This window comes from Pantherophis guttatus, chromosome 10, assembly GCF_059756535.1.
Source record: "Pantherophis guttatus breed Tessera chromosome 10, ASM5975653v1, whole genome shotgun sequence".
NCBI classification, from domain to species: domain Eukaryota; kingdom Metazoa; phylum Chordata; class Lepidosauria; order Squamata; family Colubridae; genus Pantherophis; species Pantherophis guttatus.
Window position 1 is genome coordinate 1303027 of NC_142072.1, and position 16311 is coordinate 1319337.

At 50.5% G+C, this 16311-nt stretch overlaps 1 protein-coding gene across 4 annotated transcripts; it reads left to right on the plus strand.

Annotated features, from left to right (window-relative positions):
- The first annotated feature begins 122 nt into the window (after positions 1–122).
- Positions 123–15919, plus strand: LOC117677611 (Golgi-pH regulating cation channel-like). 4 transcript variants are annotated; one of them, XM_087876486.1, is made up of 20 exons: positions 123–253; positions 2175–2238; positions 2345–2436; positions 2626–2736; positions 3274–3330; positions 4035–4220; positions 4702–4789; positions 5316–5380; positions 5776–5959; positions 7517–7616; positions 8365–8458; positions 8575–8646; positions 10736–10844; positions 11752–11810; positions 12509–12612; positions 12822–12901; positions 13221–13279; positions 13523–13575; positions 13925–13955; positions 14417–15919. In XM_087876486.1, exons 2-20 carry the CDS (start codon positions 2208–2210, stop codon positions 14456–14458), a joined length of 1617 nt encoding a protein of 538 aa, XP_087732612.1. In that variant the 5' UTR covers positions 123–253; positions 2175–2207; the 3' UTR covers positions 14459–15919. The 4 variants fall into 4 exon arrangements, with proteins under 4 accessions (XP_087732612.1, XP_087732613.1, XP_087732611.1 ...); XM_087876487.1 differs by lacking the exon at positions 8575–8646 and adding an exon at positions 9467–9535; XM_087876485.1 differs by lacking the exon at positions 123–253 and adding an exon at positions 557–715.
- The last annotated feature ends 392 nt before the right edge of the window (positions 15920–16311 follow it).

Consider the following 16311-nt stretch of genomic DNA (forward strand, 5'->3'; position numbering starts at 1 on the left):
CTGGGGGTGTCGGGGGGGCCCGGAGCAGCCCTTGGCCGAAGGCGTCGCTTGAATGGCTGCATTCCTTTCGGCCTGGAGATGGGCCGCCCTGGGGGGGGGGCCGAGAGCAGCAGGCGAGTGTTTGAGGGGCTGCCGCCCCCCAAGAAGGGGGGGGGTCAACTGATTTTCCAAAGCACCAGAAAAGCAGGACAAGAAGCAACGGAGGGAAAGAAGCAGAAGTGTTGCAATTCGAGCCAAGGGCGCTCCTGAGCAGGTACAGAGCGCCGCTGAAGACCAGCGTTTCTCAAACTGGGCAACTTGGAGAGGGCTGGACTCCAACTCCCACAATCCCCAGCCAGCCTGCTCTAAATGAACTTGAAGGTGGCTGGACTCCAACTCCCAGAATCCCCAGCCAGCCTGCTAAATGAACTTGAAGGTGGCTGGACTCCAACTCCCAGAATCCCTCGCCGGCCTGCTAGTGAGCTTGAAGGGGGGGTTCCTCGGGCCGAGGCATTCTGGGAGTTGGAGTCCGCGGACCTGGAGAGGCGTGGCCTCCTCCTCCTCCCCCGCCCCCAGGGCCACGTGACGCGCGAGCCGGAAGAGGATGGCGGCGGGCTGCGGCGGGCGGAGGTGGCGGCTGCTGCCGGTGCTGCTGCTGGCCGGGGCGGCGCTGGCTCCGGGGTCGGCCGGCGGGGCTGCGTCGGAGCCGGGCCGCTGGAGGCGGACGGCGGGCGGGGTGAGTGCGGGGGCGGGGCCCGGCCAGACCTGTGGCGCCCCCGGGACCCTCCCCACCCATCCTGCACGGCGCCTGGCTGGGGCGAAGGGGCAGGGGGGTCCGGCTGGGCGGCCCGAGGGGCTCCCGGGTCGCTTCCCTCCCATCAGGGCCATCCAAGGTCAGGCTAGATGGCCTCGGGGTGCCCCCCTGGCTTTCTTCAAAGGGGGGGCGGCCTGGGAAGTGGGGGGTGGGCAGCCGAGAGGACCCCAGCCCCGCTTTCCCAGGAGCTGCCCTGCCTCCTCTTCTCTCTCTGCCCCTCCTCCCCCCTCACAGCAGGGTTGGGGGTCCCTCTCTGGGATGGTTGGATGGTTGCCCCTCCCCCTGCGCCCCTCCCCACTCCAAAGACCCCAGCAGCCTCCCATAGCAACTGATTTCACAGCTTTCTTTCCCTTTTCTTTTTAAATGTTTGATGCTGTGGGTGGGCCAAAAAGAAGGAAGGACCCTCCCTCAATAGCCACCAAAGACCCTCCCCCCCCCTCCAAAGAAAGCATGGGCAGAAAGGTCTGGTCCCTGCCTTGGCTGGCCTGCTCTGCAGGGGTGTCAGCTTCCTTTGCAAAGGGGACTTTGGGTTGGGTGCTTCCAAAGGGGCTTCTCCATCCCCCCCCCTCCTCTGTCCCATAGAGAGGAATGAATGGCCCTGGCCCTCTGCTGAGGGGTTGGACGGTCTGGGCAGTCAGCAATGCCCTGGGTGGCCGGCCGAGTTCGGGTGGGAGATCTCCGGCCACCGGTTGAGAAGATTCCTTTGGATGCCAATCAAATAGCAGGCATTATCAGTAACATTATCAGTGAAGATGAGGTTTACTCCCTGTGTTTATATATGTATAAAATAGTTTGCCCTGCCACTTCTACCCCGATAAGCAGGGATTAACACCAGACAAGAAAGCAAGCAGAAAACTATACTCTAATCACGAAACCACCAAGAAACTCCCACCAACCCTCTACATAAACAGAGAGCAAACTCCCTTTTAACACTGATAATGTCACCTAACTGGGTCATGAAACGTCTGCAAGAAAACCACCAAGCTCATTCCGCACCCAGCACCCCACAATTCTTGTTCCTCCTCCACTCTGCAAACCTTCTTGTCCTGATGAAGTTACCTAGTTGGGTCATAAAACATACGCAAGGACCCTGCAGTTTGACACCCAGCTACGAATATTGTCTTCTATCATATTCTAGCGTTGTTTGACATTTATATTGGAGTGAGGGGGGGGTCCCAAAATCTACCACACCTTTCATTCTCCCCTCAGTGGCTGTTTCTTCCCAGAAAGAATCTCCAAACAAACATTTTCCCCGGAGGTTTCTTTGGCCAGAGCAGAAAGTTATTCCGTGCTATCCTAGCTGGATCTTAGGAACAGGATGGATTTGAACTCGAGCCCTTTGGTGGAGTGACCGACCCTTTGTGCTGTTCTTGTTTTCCAGAACCAAAAGAATTTGTTTGTCTTCTCCAAAACGATGTTTAAAGGGACTTGGATTATCCTCAAATGTAAGTGCCAAGCCTCCCACAAGCAGGATAATTAAATCAAAATTTGGACTAGCTGGAGGAGGTTTACAGGATTTTTATATTTTTATTTTTTATTTTTATTTTACAGTTCCCCACGAAGTCTGCAACAGTTGGGAAGGGCTCCTGAACGTGACCTGGTATCTCCGCAGTTCCCGCTGCCACCATGAAATCTACATAAATGTGAGCCGCCGGGTGGATTTGGGGGGGGAACAGGGTGGGGAAGGCTGGAAATCCCCCCCACCTCTGGGGCTCAGCAGGAAGGAAGCCCCCTCCTCAAGGCTGGATATCTGGACCCATGGTTCCAGGTGTTTGGGTGGGTGGGCTCTTAGTATTCTGTAATTTCCCCTCTGATTTTCTTTCTTCTTTCAGGAAAATGAAGCTTTGACCTACCTGAGCAATCCTGACATTGAGGCCAGCGTCCTTGGAGATGGCCAGTACATCTGGAACTTCACTCTGGTGCAGTGTGGACAGTTGCACAAGGTGCGGATCCAGCATGCAGGACTCTCAAGGGGTGGCCTTAAAATGGTTGGAAAACCAGAGTAGCCTCATGGTGGGGGGAAAGCACCCCAGGTGGTGAACAAGCCTGATAGAAGAGAGTGTTTGTAGCTCAGGGTTGAATGCGGAGTCCTCAGTAATCTTTGAGTTTGCAGACGTTTCATGACCCAGCTAGGTAACATCATCAGTGCTGGTTAGGGTGGGGGGAACTCATCCTCTCCAGCAACCAACATCTAGATAAGCAGGGATTAACACCAGACAAACAATCAAGCAGAAATCAAGACCCTAACAAGGGGAAAACCACACCCACGAACACAGGCAGGGCAAACGAATGTATATAAACAGAGAGCAAACCCCACTCGCTCCTAGCACTGACAATGCTACCTAGTTGGGTCATGAAACATCTGCAAGAAATCCACTGAGCTCAAAGTGGGGAACTCATAACTTCGTCCACTTGAATGGGGAGTGGAAGTATTATTTGGAGGTCCTGACTAAGACCACTGCCTCTTTTCTCTGTTTCAGTTGAATGTCCAGGAACTCCCACTTCCGAAAAAGCTGAAGCACCTCCCAGATAAAAGGGTAACCAATTGGGGGGACTTTGAGATTCTGGCAATGGGGGGAGGGGGATGAAACTGATGGGGGGGGTACTGGTGGCCAGCAGGTGACTTAACTTTGCCTTAAAATGAGTAAACCTTACAGGAGCATCAGTCATACATACAGCCGTTCCTTTAGTGACCATTCAAAGTTACGATGACTCTGAAAAAAATGACTTGGGACCTGTCTTCACACTTACGACCATTGCATCATCCCCATGGTCACGTAATCAAAATTTACGTGAACCCTTGGCAACTGACTCATATTTATGACGGTCGCAGGGGTCCCTGGATCACGTGATCCCCTCTTGCGACCTTCCGATAAGCCAAGTCAAGGAGGAAGCCAGATTCGCTTAACAACTGTGGCAAAAAAAAGTTGTAAAATGGGGCAAACCCACTTAACAACTGTCTCCCTGAGCAACAGAAATTTTGGACTCAATTGTGGTCGTAAGTTAAGGACTAACTGGATTTATTAAATGTATATGCTGCTCCCCTCGCCTAGAGATCCTTTCTGGTCCTTTTACAGGAGGTGGCATGGAAATACACAGTTTGTCCCGCTTTGAAAAGAGTGATTGTTTAAAACAACAAACGTCATATAAATTTTAACCTCAGGGACTCTGCGATAGACAGGATGTGGGGGTCTCCCCTTCCTCCCCCTCCTGACTTTCGCTCCTCCTCCTTCCTCCGCAGACCTCTGCGCAAAAGAGAGAGGCCCGCAGAGCCAAGGAAGACAAGAAGGAGAAGGGATCCATCCCCCCAAATCAAGAGGCCCAGAAGCCCAGCGAGACCCAGGAGGTGAAGCCGCCTCCCTCGGCCCATGGAGAACCTACAGAAGACCCCAAGAAGAAAGTGGACGTGCCGAAGAGAAAGCTCGAGGTCGGTGGTCTGCATGGGCCCTGGGCCTTGCAGGGGGTTGGCAGGCAGGAATTCAGAGCGTTCCTCAGTGGACTTCTGCTGAAGGGGGCGGGGGGGGGGGGGCACCAAGCTTCCTTTCCTGTTTCTTCAGAGGTTGGAGAGAGGCTGTTTAATGTTGGAAGTTGGTATCTGATACTACATGGCCTTCACAACGTCTATAGAAGGACCATCGAGATGGTCTACAAATGGAGGAAGATGGTCTATACCAGGGGTCTCCAACCTTGGCAACTTTAAGACTTGTGGACTTCCAACTCCCAGAATTCTTCAGCCAGCAAAGCTCTGGGAGTTGAAGTCCACAAGTCTTAAAGTTGCCAAGGTTGGAGACCCCTGGTATAGACCATTCCATGGTTCCCACTGGAAGAAGGTGAGCCCGTCTTGTGTTGCAAGCAGCTTCTTGATTTACCTGAAATATTGTGGGTTTTTTTTTTTATCTCTGATCTAGCCTGTCACAGTTGCTGAAACTTGGAAGGATGGCCCTTACGTCTTCATCCTCAGCATCACGAGCCCCTCGCCCAACTGGGAGCTCTCGAGTGAGTGGAGAGTCCAGTTTTGATGGACCAAGCAAAAAATAATATCTTTAATATCTAATATCTTTAAATTGCCTTCACCCATAGAGGGGACTGTTATGTCTTCTTCTAAAGGGACTTTAGAAGTTATGGGAGACTGGGGGCAAGGAGGCTTCACTTCCGACCGTTCAGTCCCTCTACTCAGTCTTCTTTGGTCTTGGGGTCTTCTGCATGTTGGACAAGAATGTGTCCAAGCCTTCTTGAATCACCCTTTTTTAAAAAATTTGATTTATATGCCGCCCTTCTCCGGAGACTCAGGGCGGCTTACAATGTGCTAAGCAAACCCTTGTCCTGGAAAAGGGGTGATAACTTCCAGAGGCCGTGCTGGGGTGGGATACAGCTGCTCCATTTTGAGGCGGGTTTCACCAGTAGAGGGTGAAAGTTGGGTTGGAGTTCCATCACAGGCATTTCACCTCCTGCTTCTTCTCCAGAAGTTGCTGTTCTTCTGCAAGCTTTTTCACCCGTGTCTTTTTCCCATTCTGCCTTGCAGTTGATGTTCAGATGAAACATCCTGAGTACATATACATCTCCGCCTCGGAATGGCCCCTCAAGGTGGTAAGTTGAAAACCCCGTTTTATGGCTCAGGAGACAGGTGAGCAGAGGGCATCGTGGCCTGTTTCTCCCAACATATTTGAAGTCCACCCATCTTCAGGTTCATTAGCAGGCTGCCTGGGGAATTGTGGAAGTCCCCCAACTGAAAGTTGCCAAGTTGGAGAAACTGTTCTAGAGCAGGGATCTCCAAACGTGGCCACTTGTGGACTTCAACTCCCAGAATCCCCCAGCGAGCCACATGGCGTTGAAGCCCACCCATCTTAAAGTGGCCAAGTTTGGAGAGCCGTATCCTGGAGACAGTTGTGGGATGAAGGGTGGCCCTTCCTTCGTCCCCCCAACCTTTGCTCGCCTTCCGCACCTGCTTCCTTCATCCGTGGTGCGATTCCTCTCCCTCCCAGTTCTACATGGTGATGTGCATTGTTTACGTGCTCTACGGCGTCTTGTGGCTGACTCTCCTGGCCTGCTACTGGCGGGACATTCTGCGCATCCAGTTCTGGATCGGTGGCGTCATCCTGCTTGGCATGTTGGAGAAGGCGGTCTTCTACGCCGAATTTCAGAGCATTCAAAGCGAGGGGGAATCAGGTGAGTAGAGACCCTCCCCCCCCCAAATCTGTGGCGGGATGGTTCCCAACGGACGGTTCTTCTGGCTTGCTCAACGCGGCGTCTTCTGTGCAGACTGCACTACAGTTCCCATCGCCTACCAGCCCCACTAAACGGGGTGATGGGTGTTGTGCTGCAGTGGATTTGGACAGCCTTGGCAAAGGGGAGACTAAGATGGCTTGTTTCTTTCATGTATTTTATTTACCGGTGGTCCTCGACTTACAACCACAGTTGAGGCCAAAATTTCTTTTGCCAAGTGAGGCAGTTGCTAAGTTAATTTTCTTCCATTTTGCCACCTTGCTTGCCACAGTTCTTAAGGGAATCACTGCAGTTCTTAAGTTAGCAACATGGTCGTTAAGTGAATTTGGCTTCCCCATTGACTTGGCTGGTCAGAAGGTCGCAAAGGTGGAATCACATGATCCCAGAGACATTGTGATTGTCGTAAATGTGAGTCAGTTGCCAGGTGCCTGAGTTTTGATCACATGACTCTGGGGATGCAATGGTCGTAAGCGTGAAAAACGGTCATAAGTCACTTTTTTCAGTGCCATTGCAACTTCAGTCACTAAGTGAACTGTTGTAAGTCGAGGACTACTTGTACGACATTTATCTGCTGCCCATTTCACTGGCAAGGGAGACTCTGAGAAACATCCAAACTTAAATGCAGAGGTATAAAGTCTTAAAACTTGTAAATATTCAATAAAGCAAAATTAAATAAGTTTTTAAAACAATTCTATGGGTTAATTGAAACATTTCCACCGTTTTGCAGAGCGGACGGACACCTGTCCAGTCTCCCCTTGCTGTTTCGGAGTTGGGTGGGCATGGCTGTTGGCTGGGAAGGATGGGCGTTTGGGTCCTTTTCATCCCCAGGGCTCCCGTTTGAGCACGCAAGGGGTTGCTTCCACCGGCCAAGGTTGGGCCTCGTTTTCTGGGTTCTAGACAGAGGTGGGATTCAGCCGGTTAATTTTACATCCGGTTCAGCGAACCGGTAGTTCCGATGACTGGCTGGCCCTGCCCCTCCCCTCCCAGGAGTCCCCACGTGGCCCGTTTTGGATCCCAGATAAGTGCAGGGGGCGTGTGGAGCCTGAGGAGGTGGAAAACAGGCCTCCCAGAGGCTCTTGGAGGGCGAAAATGGGCCTATTTCCTGCCTCCAGAGAGCCTCTGGAGCCCGGGGAGGTTGAAAATGGGCCCTCCACAGTTCGTTTTTGCTCCCAGGGGGCTGCAGGAGGCCGAGTGCTGCCTGTCACACCCACCATGGCCACGCCCACCCAGCCAGTCATCAGGGCAGAGAACCGGTTGTTAGTTTATTTGAATCCCACCACTGGTTCCAGGCCAGTCATCTCACGTAATTTATGTGGGTGCATGCATAATTTTGTTTTTATTTATTTTGTCACGTTTGCATGGTGTATGTTGGAGGCGGAGACTTTTTGAGAGCTGCATGCAAGGAAATTTCATTTTAACGTATGCCGATCCGTGTGCGTTCAGAGCGAGAATAAAGTTATTCTCCGTCTCTCTCTCTCGCACTCCTTCTCCCTTCTGCAGTCCAAGGCGCCGTGATCTTCGGCGAGGTGCTGTGTGCCGTGAAGCGGATGTTGGCCCGGGTCCTCGTCATTATCGCCAGCCTGGGATACGGCATTGTCAAGTGAGAGCGGACGGAGGGCACAGGGGAGGGATGCCCAGGGCACAGCTGGATGCCACAAAAGCCAGCCGGGTGATTTTGCTCTTTCCGAAGCCCACCTCGCAGGGTTGTGGTTTCAGAGGAGGCGGGGACATGATCTCTCCAGCTTTGAGTCATGCAGAATGAAAGCAGGATCTGAAACGGCCTCAAGATGTATTCGTGTCCACATTGGTTTAATGACGTGAATCGGCGGCGACTCTCTTGTCAATAACGGAAGGGGCATTTTATTTGCTTATAGCACAACTTAGTTTAATTGCAGGATTTGTTTCTTTGTTTATATCCTGCCTTGTTTTTATAAATGACTCAAAGCAGTGAACATACTTAATATTCCTTCCTCCTCTTTTCCCCACAACAACCCTGTGACTGGCCCAAAGTCACGCAGCCGAAGATGGGACTAGAACTCACATTTCCTGGTGATTGGTCCCAAGTCACCCAGCTGGCTTTCATGCCTAGGGTGGACTAGAACTCACCGTCTCCTGGTGATTGGCCCAAAGCCAACTAGTTTTCAGGCCTAAAGTGGAACTAGAACTCCCTGCCTCCTGGTGATTGGTCCAAAATCACTGAGCCAGCTTTCATGCCTAAGGTGGGACTACACCTCAACCTCTCCTGGTCATGCAGCTGGCTTTCCTGCCTAAGGCAGAACTAGAACTCACCGCCTCCTGGTGATCGCCCTAAGACCCCCATCGTGACGCCCTTGGCTTCTCTCTCGCAGGCCGCGGCTGGGGGCCCTTCTGAACCGTGTGGTTGGCGTAGGATTAATGTACCTGGTCTTCTCCATCATCGAAGGCGTGCTGCGGGTTAAATCGGTAAGAGGGGGGGAAGGACTTTGGGACTGGGGGGGTGGGGCCAGGAGGGAGCCTTGCAGTGGGGAGGGGAGGGGTGGGGTCCGGTTGCTCAGCCTCTGATTATTCCCCCACCCCAGGAACAAGCTAACATGGTCACCTTGACTTGCGAGATATTTCTCGCTTTTTTGGACTCCTGTATCGTCTGGTGGATATCCTTTGTCTGAAACTTCGGCCCTCCAGCTCCTCTTTCTTGGTTTCAGGGCGACCAGGGAGGTTGGGGGGGGGAGAGGAATCTGGCTTTGCAAACAGAATTAGCCCCTCACGAAAAAAAATTAGGTTTCTCAGTCCGTCAAAAGACACCCAAAAAGGATCCTAAATGAGTTAACTTACGAACTTAACCACAAATCTCTTCCTATTTTAGATAGTGGAAGATCGCGAATTTGAGGTTTTCCAAATGCCTCCCTTCCCCAGTTAAAAATTTGGTCTTTTCCCAAATGTGCACGCTGTACAAGCGGTCCTCAACTTATGACGGTTTGCTTAGTGGCTGTCAGAAGTTCCCACAGTGCTCCCCAAGGCTACTTAACAACCCAGTTTTGAATTTTAGACAGCGGGGGTGGGGGTGGGGCATGTAGCCATGTGACCCCCCCCCCCCCGTTGGGCACTTGGCCTCGCTTGACGTTCATTTGCAGCATCCCACGGGTCATGTGACTGCCTTTTACGACATTTTTGCCTTAAACCAGCATTTATTTCTGGTTTTCGGCTGAAATGGCCCATCGTGTTCACTTTATGGCCATCATGGTCATAAGCCGAGGACTAACTGTAAGCGGGCCCAAATCTCTTCTGTTGGTTCGAAAGCCACGATCCCTTCTTCCTTCCCTCGGTCTTCCCATCCTTTCCCCGGTACCCCATTTCCCCTCGCCCTCGTGGACCAGTGATCCCCAACCTGTGTTTGGAGCGCCCCCTGTTGCCTTTTCTCCTCTCCGTCACTTTTTTTTTTCTCCTTCTCTCCTTTCTCTCGTTTTATCCCAGGCTCAGGATGACTTGGTGCTGCTAGCAGCCATTCCCCTTGCTCTGCTTGACTCTGCTCTCTGCTGGTGGATATCCTCTGTGGTCCTGGCCTGCTGGGGGGCAGGCGGGGGGGCTCTGGGTCCTGGGCCTCCCTCCTCCTCCCTTTCCTGCCCACCCTCCCTCCTCCCCAAACAATTGGTCAACCTGTGGGCTTTCGAAAGGGAAGAGGCTGTCTGGATAATGGGCTGGAGCTGGTTTCAGGTGGTGGTGGGGCTTTGTTGAGTTCTCTTGACCCCTTGATGGAGCTTGGAGTCCTAGTGGGACGATCGCTTAAACATGAGCCAGCCGTGTGCGGCGGCTGCCAAAAAAGCCAAGGCAATCCAAGGCTGCATTAACAGAGGCAAATCAAAATCAAAATCGCGTGAAGTGTTAGTACCGCTTTGTAAAGCCTTAGTAAGGGCACACCCTGAGTACAGCATCCTGTTTTGGTCACCACATTACAAAAAAAGAAAAAAAAATGTGCAAAGAAGAGCAACTAAGATGATTAAAAGCCTGGAGGCTAAAACATAGGAAGAACGGTTGCAGGATTTGGGTCTGGCCAGTCTAGAGAAAAGAAGGACTAGGGGGGGACATGAGAGCAGTCTTCCAATATTTGAGGGGCTGCCCCAAAGAAGAGGGGAGCCAGCCTAGTCTCCAAAACGTCTGAAGGCAGGACAAGACGCAAGGGATGGAAACGGATCGAGGAGAGAAGCAACCTAGAACTAAGGAGAAACTTCCTAACAGTGACAACAATTAGCCAGTGGAACAGCTTGCCTCTAGAGCAGTGTTTCTCAACCTTGGAAGCTTGAAGATGGGTGGACTTCAACTCCCAGAATCCCCCAGCCAGCAAAGCTGGCTGGGGGATTCTGGGAGTTGAAGTCCACCCATCTTCAAGCTTCCAAGGTTGAGAAACACTGCTCTAGAAGTTATGGGTGCTCCGTCATTGGTTGCTCAGGAATTCTGGGAGTTGAAGTCCGCAGATCATAAAGGGGCCATAGCACCCCTACTGTAGAGGGTTTGGGGGCCACAGGGTCACAACAGGGGAGGTTGTCTGTGTCCAGTTTTGGGTGCAAAGCTTAACCCGATGAGCCCAATGCCAGTTTGGGTTTTAACCACCAGGCTACCAAGCTCTCCTCTCTGGAGGGGCACCCAGGTTCCTCTCCTCTTGACGGGGGTCCCCTCTCGGCATCTCCCACCCCCTTCCCACCCACCCCACCTCCTTGCCATGTTGTTCTCCTTGACCGCTGGCACATCCTGATCAGCCTGGTGCAGACCATGAAGCTGCTGAAGCTGCGAAGAAACCTGGTTAAGCTCTCGCTCTACCGCCACTTCATCAACACCCTCATCTTCGCCGTCATAGGTGAGACGGGGCCTGGGGTGGCTTTGCGGGGGGGGGCACGCTGCTTTCTTGTTGCTCAGGTTGTGGGGGGAGGTCCTTGTTGGGGCCGGGACTTGCTTTAAAGAGTCATTTTGGTCTAGTGGTTAAGGCATCAAGTTAGAAACCAGGAGACGGTGAGTTCTAGTTCTGCCATGAATGAATGAATGAATGAATGAATGAATGAATGAATGAATGAATGAATGAATGAATGAATGAATGAATGAATGAATGCTGGATGGCTGGATGGCTGGATGGCTTTGGTCAGTCACCAGGAGGCTGGGAGTTCTAGTCCTGCCTTTGGCATGAAAGCCGGCTGGGTGATTTAGGGCCTGGCCTGTTCACAACAACAGGATTGTTATTGTAGGGAAAATAGGAAGAAACTATGACGGACATGTTTGCCACCCTTGAGTTATTTGTAAAAAATAATACAGGCGGGATACAAATAAATAAATAATGAACAGGGAAGAGGAAAGTTACATCGCAAAGCACAGATGGAGCTAAGGCAAAAGTGGGGATGAACTCAGAGGAAAACCTCAGGATTTTGCTTTCTTTGTATTCCAATTCAGCAGCGAACGAGGATCAGATGACGATCGTGGTGCCCTTAAGAAATTCTCAGCTTTCAAATTAAAATTTGGCGGAAGAGCTGAGCGCTACTGCTCAGGTTTTCACAGAGCCTGCTGTTCTATATCTGCTCACATTTATTTTTTTAAAACGCCTTGCTGTCACCCCAACCCCTCCAGCCTTTATCAGATAGGCTGGGAACATAGCGCCTGGAGCAGGATATTAAACCCCTCGGTTAAATTTTAATTTCAAAGACTTCCTGCTGCCTCCAGAAGACGCTTCCCTCCTGCAGTCACCCACAACACGTATTTTCTGTCTCTTTCTGCAGCGTCCCTGATTTTCATCGTCTGGACCACGAAGACTTTCCATCTTGCCACCTGCCAATCCGTGAGTAAGCAGGCTGCCTCCCTTTCCCTTCTTCATCATCATCATCATCTTTTAGATCCAGAATTTTTTTTTTTAAAAAAAGTTGACCCTTGAACCACTGAAATGTTCTCCTTCCAAGAATACTGCAACCAGTTTTGGTCACCACACTACAAAAAAAGATGTTGAGATTTTGGAAAAAGTGCAAAGAAGAACTACTAGGATAATCAAAGGCCTGGAGACTAAAACATAGGAAGAACGGCTGCAGGATTTGGGCTTGGCCAGTCTAAAGAAAAGAATTAGGGGGGACATGATAGTAGTAGTCCAGTACTTGAGGGGCTGCCACAAAGAAGAGGGGATCAAATTATTCTCCAAAGCATCAGAGGGCAGGACAGGAAACAATGGATGGAAACTAATCAAGGAGAGAAGTTGTTCTCGCCTTCTCTCTGCTCTCCGTGCTCTAGGATCAGGAGGGGGTGATCCTTGCTCTTCTCCTGAGCTCTGTGTCTCCTCTTCCTCCCTGTCTACAAGCCTTTCTAATCCTCAAAAGCCTTGCCCGGACTGACTCTGCCCTTCCCCAGTTTCCTCCAAGGCCAACGGAGCCACCCTCTCGGCTCCTGTTCCATCTCATCTTCCCCCGCAGATTCAGACTCCGACTGGGCATGACATGTACCTTCTCGGGTTTCCTGCACAACGACACTTCCTGTTTTCTTCTCCATTAGGACTGGCGGGAACTCTGGATCGACGATGCCTTCTGGAGGTTCCTCTTTTCCATCATCCTGCTGGTGATCATGTTCCTCTGGAGACCCTCCAGCAATAATCAAAGGTGTCGGAACTTGAACTCAGGACAGCTCGCTCTATATCCCTTGCCCATCGGGCTTCTGTGTTTTCATTCTCCTCTCAAGGGGGGGAAAACCCACCTTTCTCCTTGAAAGGAAATGGAGCATCTCCTTCAAGTGAGGGGGAGAGGGCGGGTCTCCTTCGGGTGAGTCCCCAGCCCCATTTCACGCCCTCTTCCTGGCCCCCTCCCCACAGATACGCCTTCATGCCTCTGGTGGACGAAGGGAGCGAGCAGGAGGAAGAGGAAGAAGAGCAGGTGGTCAACGAAGTCTTTGGTAAGCCTTGGCCGGTGGTCTCTTCCGCCCCAGGACCCCCACTCTGGTTCTTGAACCTTTTCTCAAGTGGCTGGTGTGCGTTTGCACGCCTGTATGTGTGCTTCCCCCCCCCGCCCCCATGCATTTCGGCTGATCTCTTGCAATCTCCTTGTGGGAGACATCTCTGCCAAGGAAAAATATCTCCCAACTGTGCTGGTTCTAGATTGAGCTGGTTCTAGATTGAGCTAGTGTGTCGGATCTGGAAGGGGGGGTTGGCCTCCCTGTACCCACTCACCCCTTTTCTCTCCCTCTTTTGCTATTTCCCTCCTCTTTGGCACAGGGATGAAGATGAGGGGTGGGAAACCGGAAGTCAACGGGATTCTAAAAGGCAACCGAGTGGTAAGAATTTTGGATGGAGTTTCTTCTTCTCTTCTTCCTATCTTCTTCTGTTAATCTTCTCTCTCCTTCTTTTCTTCCTCTTCCTCTTCCTCCTCCTCCTCCCCTCCTTTTTCTTCCTCCTCTTTCTCTCCTCCCTCTTCCTTCTCTTTCTCTTTCTCCTCCTCATCCTCTTCCTCCTCTTTTTTCTTCCTCCTCCTCCATCATGGGCTTAAGTTCTTCCCCCTTGTCGTCTTCCAAATGCAGGACGAAGACTTGAAATGGGTTGAAGAAAACATTCCCTCTTCCATGGCTGATGTGTAAGTCTTTTTTTTTTTTTGGTTTAAGATATTTTCCCTGTGTTTGGCTTATTAGGCTCCTATCTGTTGTAGGGTTGTAGTAAAGGATTGCACTCTTGAAGGGATTATTACGTAAACATTTCAATTCCTGCATTTTAGTCAAAAAGCTTAAAAGAAATTCGGGGGAGTGGGGGTGGGGGTCTTTCTTGGTTTTTTTGGAGCACGGCAAGAAAAACCTCCATGAAATGAGATAGTTCAGTCCAACACAGTTAATCCATGGCCATAAACCTAGAATTTCTACAATTTTATTGTCTGCCATCTCCAAGTCGTCTCTGCATGTTTGTAACCTTCTCTCTCCTTTCTCTTCCAGTATGCTACCACCACTGCTGGACTCCGATGAGGTAAGCCTGCCATTTTGCATCTTTTGTCCCAAAGCCCAAATATATGTAGTTATTTGTTCAATTTCTGTAGCCCTTCCATCTCAGTCAATGACTCTGGTTCACTAGCACAGGGGTCTCCAAACTTGGCAACTTTAAGACTTGTGGACTTCAACTCCCAGAGTTCTTTGCTGGCTGAGGAACTCTGGGAGTTGAAGTCCACAAGTCTTAAAGTGGCCAAGGTTGGAGAGCCCAACATTAGCATGCCAGCTGGGGAATTCTGGGAGTTGAAGTCCACCCATTTTAAAGCAACCACATTTGAGAAACACTGTTTTAAAGTGTTCAGAGAGCCTTTAAGGGAGGCGATCGAAAGGAAGGGCTCGGAAGATCCCTTGTGATCAAGCTGAAAATCAGGAAAGACCCGTCCGGCTGAAAATCATTAAAAAAACTAATTAGTTCTCTTTTTCTCTTTCTTTCCACCTTAGGAAATAATGACCACAAAGTTTGAAATGTCCAAGATGGAATAAAATTCAACCGCTCTCACTGACGGGTTTTGTACAAAGGATGCGTCGGGGAAGCACGTTCCCATTTCTTCCTCTTTTTTTTTTCTTTCTTTTTCCAACTGGTGGTGTTTTTTTTTAAATATATGTATATGGTTTTTATCCATATATGTATATATACATGAGCGTGCACACATACAAAAAAAAAACCCACACCGATACATATATATATATATATATTTGTAAATGGTTATAAAAGGATTATTTTATTACTTTCTGCATTTCTAATCCTGGAGTTTTGGCCGGACAAGGACTCCTGACCCACCTCCTGCTGGAGTGGAGGATGGAGACAAGCAGAATTCCCCCCCCCTCCCAGCCTGGTTTTAGAAACAAGATTTTTTTTTCTGCAGTCGGGTGAACATCTGGTGTTTGTTCCTGGCAGCCTCCAGAGCTGCCCATAGGCAGGTTCCTCGTGTGAGGATAGGGCCGGGTCCGAGTGCGAATCCAGAGCAGAAGAGAGCCTTGTCCAACTGCTGAGTGACAACTCAGGGCTCTCTGCAACAGACTCGGACTCTGGCCAGGAACGAACCGTGGTCTGCGTCCATATTTGCCTGCATATGATGGTAGGAAGGAAAGAGGGAGGGAGGGTTTTGCCTTGGGGGAGATGGATAATATGCCCCTTGTCCGTTCTGGGGTTGTCCAGTTTTGCAAGGGAGAAACGGGCCTGGGCCGTCCTGCATTTGCAGATGAGTGGCACAGGTCAGCAAGAAAGACCCTAAGAACCCCTGGATTATACAGATGTGAGGGTGTGTTTGGGCCAAGGTAACATCTGACTCCAGATTTGGCAGCGTTGAGCCCCGGAAATGTTCTTGAACGGGGACCAAAACAGGTTTAGTGCCAGAGCTACCACCGTATTAAAAGTTCCCGCGTGGATGGTTGGCACTCAGTATTCACTGGCCGGATTGCGACTCCTTTGCTGTGGCTGTGTTGGCCCTCAACATGGTACGGTTGCCCTGCGGGGGCCTTGAGACCTGCTTGATTAACTCGCGTGGCACAGCAGGAACCGTCTGTTTCATCCTTGCTTTTTGGGGTAATGCGTGATGGAACGGGTCCATTTTTCTTTTCATATCTCATCCAAAGCATCTTCTAAATTCCCCGCTTCCGTCCCTTCCTGCCTCCCGAGAGATTTGGGGCCCAAAGAGACAAAGGTGCCTGGTCTTCTTCGCCCTTCCTTCCAAAATCGCCTTCCGATTTCTTCCCCTCTCCAATTTCTGAATTTCTCTGCACTGCGGCGACCCTATGGGGAAGCATCCGATCACTTGTTTTGTTTTTTTCCATTGGAGATCCAATCTGAATAACGGGTGGGCTGGTGAAGGAGGGGAAGATTACTTATTAATTTATTTTGAAATTGTGAATATGTCTTTGGAGAGAGGAAGCCATGAGTGTTTAATGCAGTAATATTTTTAAAATAAACCACTATCCCACTAATCCGTGTTCGCGTCTTTATTTCTTTCAGCTTCTGCTGAGATGTCTTAGCTGGGAATTCATGAAGCACGGAGCCATTTAATGCAGGGCTGGGGAGCTCTGGCCCTTTAAGACCTGGGGACTTCAACTCAGCATGAGTTCAGCTCAGGAATTCTGGGAGTTGAAGTCCACAGGTCTTAAAAGGGGCCAGAGCTCCCCAGCCCTGCATTAAATGAAGCGTTAGGCTAAATTTTTATCATGCATTTTGCTAAAAAGTCATGTGAACCAGAATATGAGAAGCTGGAGAATGCGATTCCTTGGATGGGTAGTAGATAAATACATTACTGTCAATACTCCTGATTCTTTTTTCTATCCTCTTTGCTGCCACATATTTTGGACAAATAAAGGCACTGTAG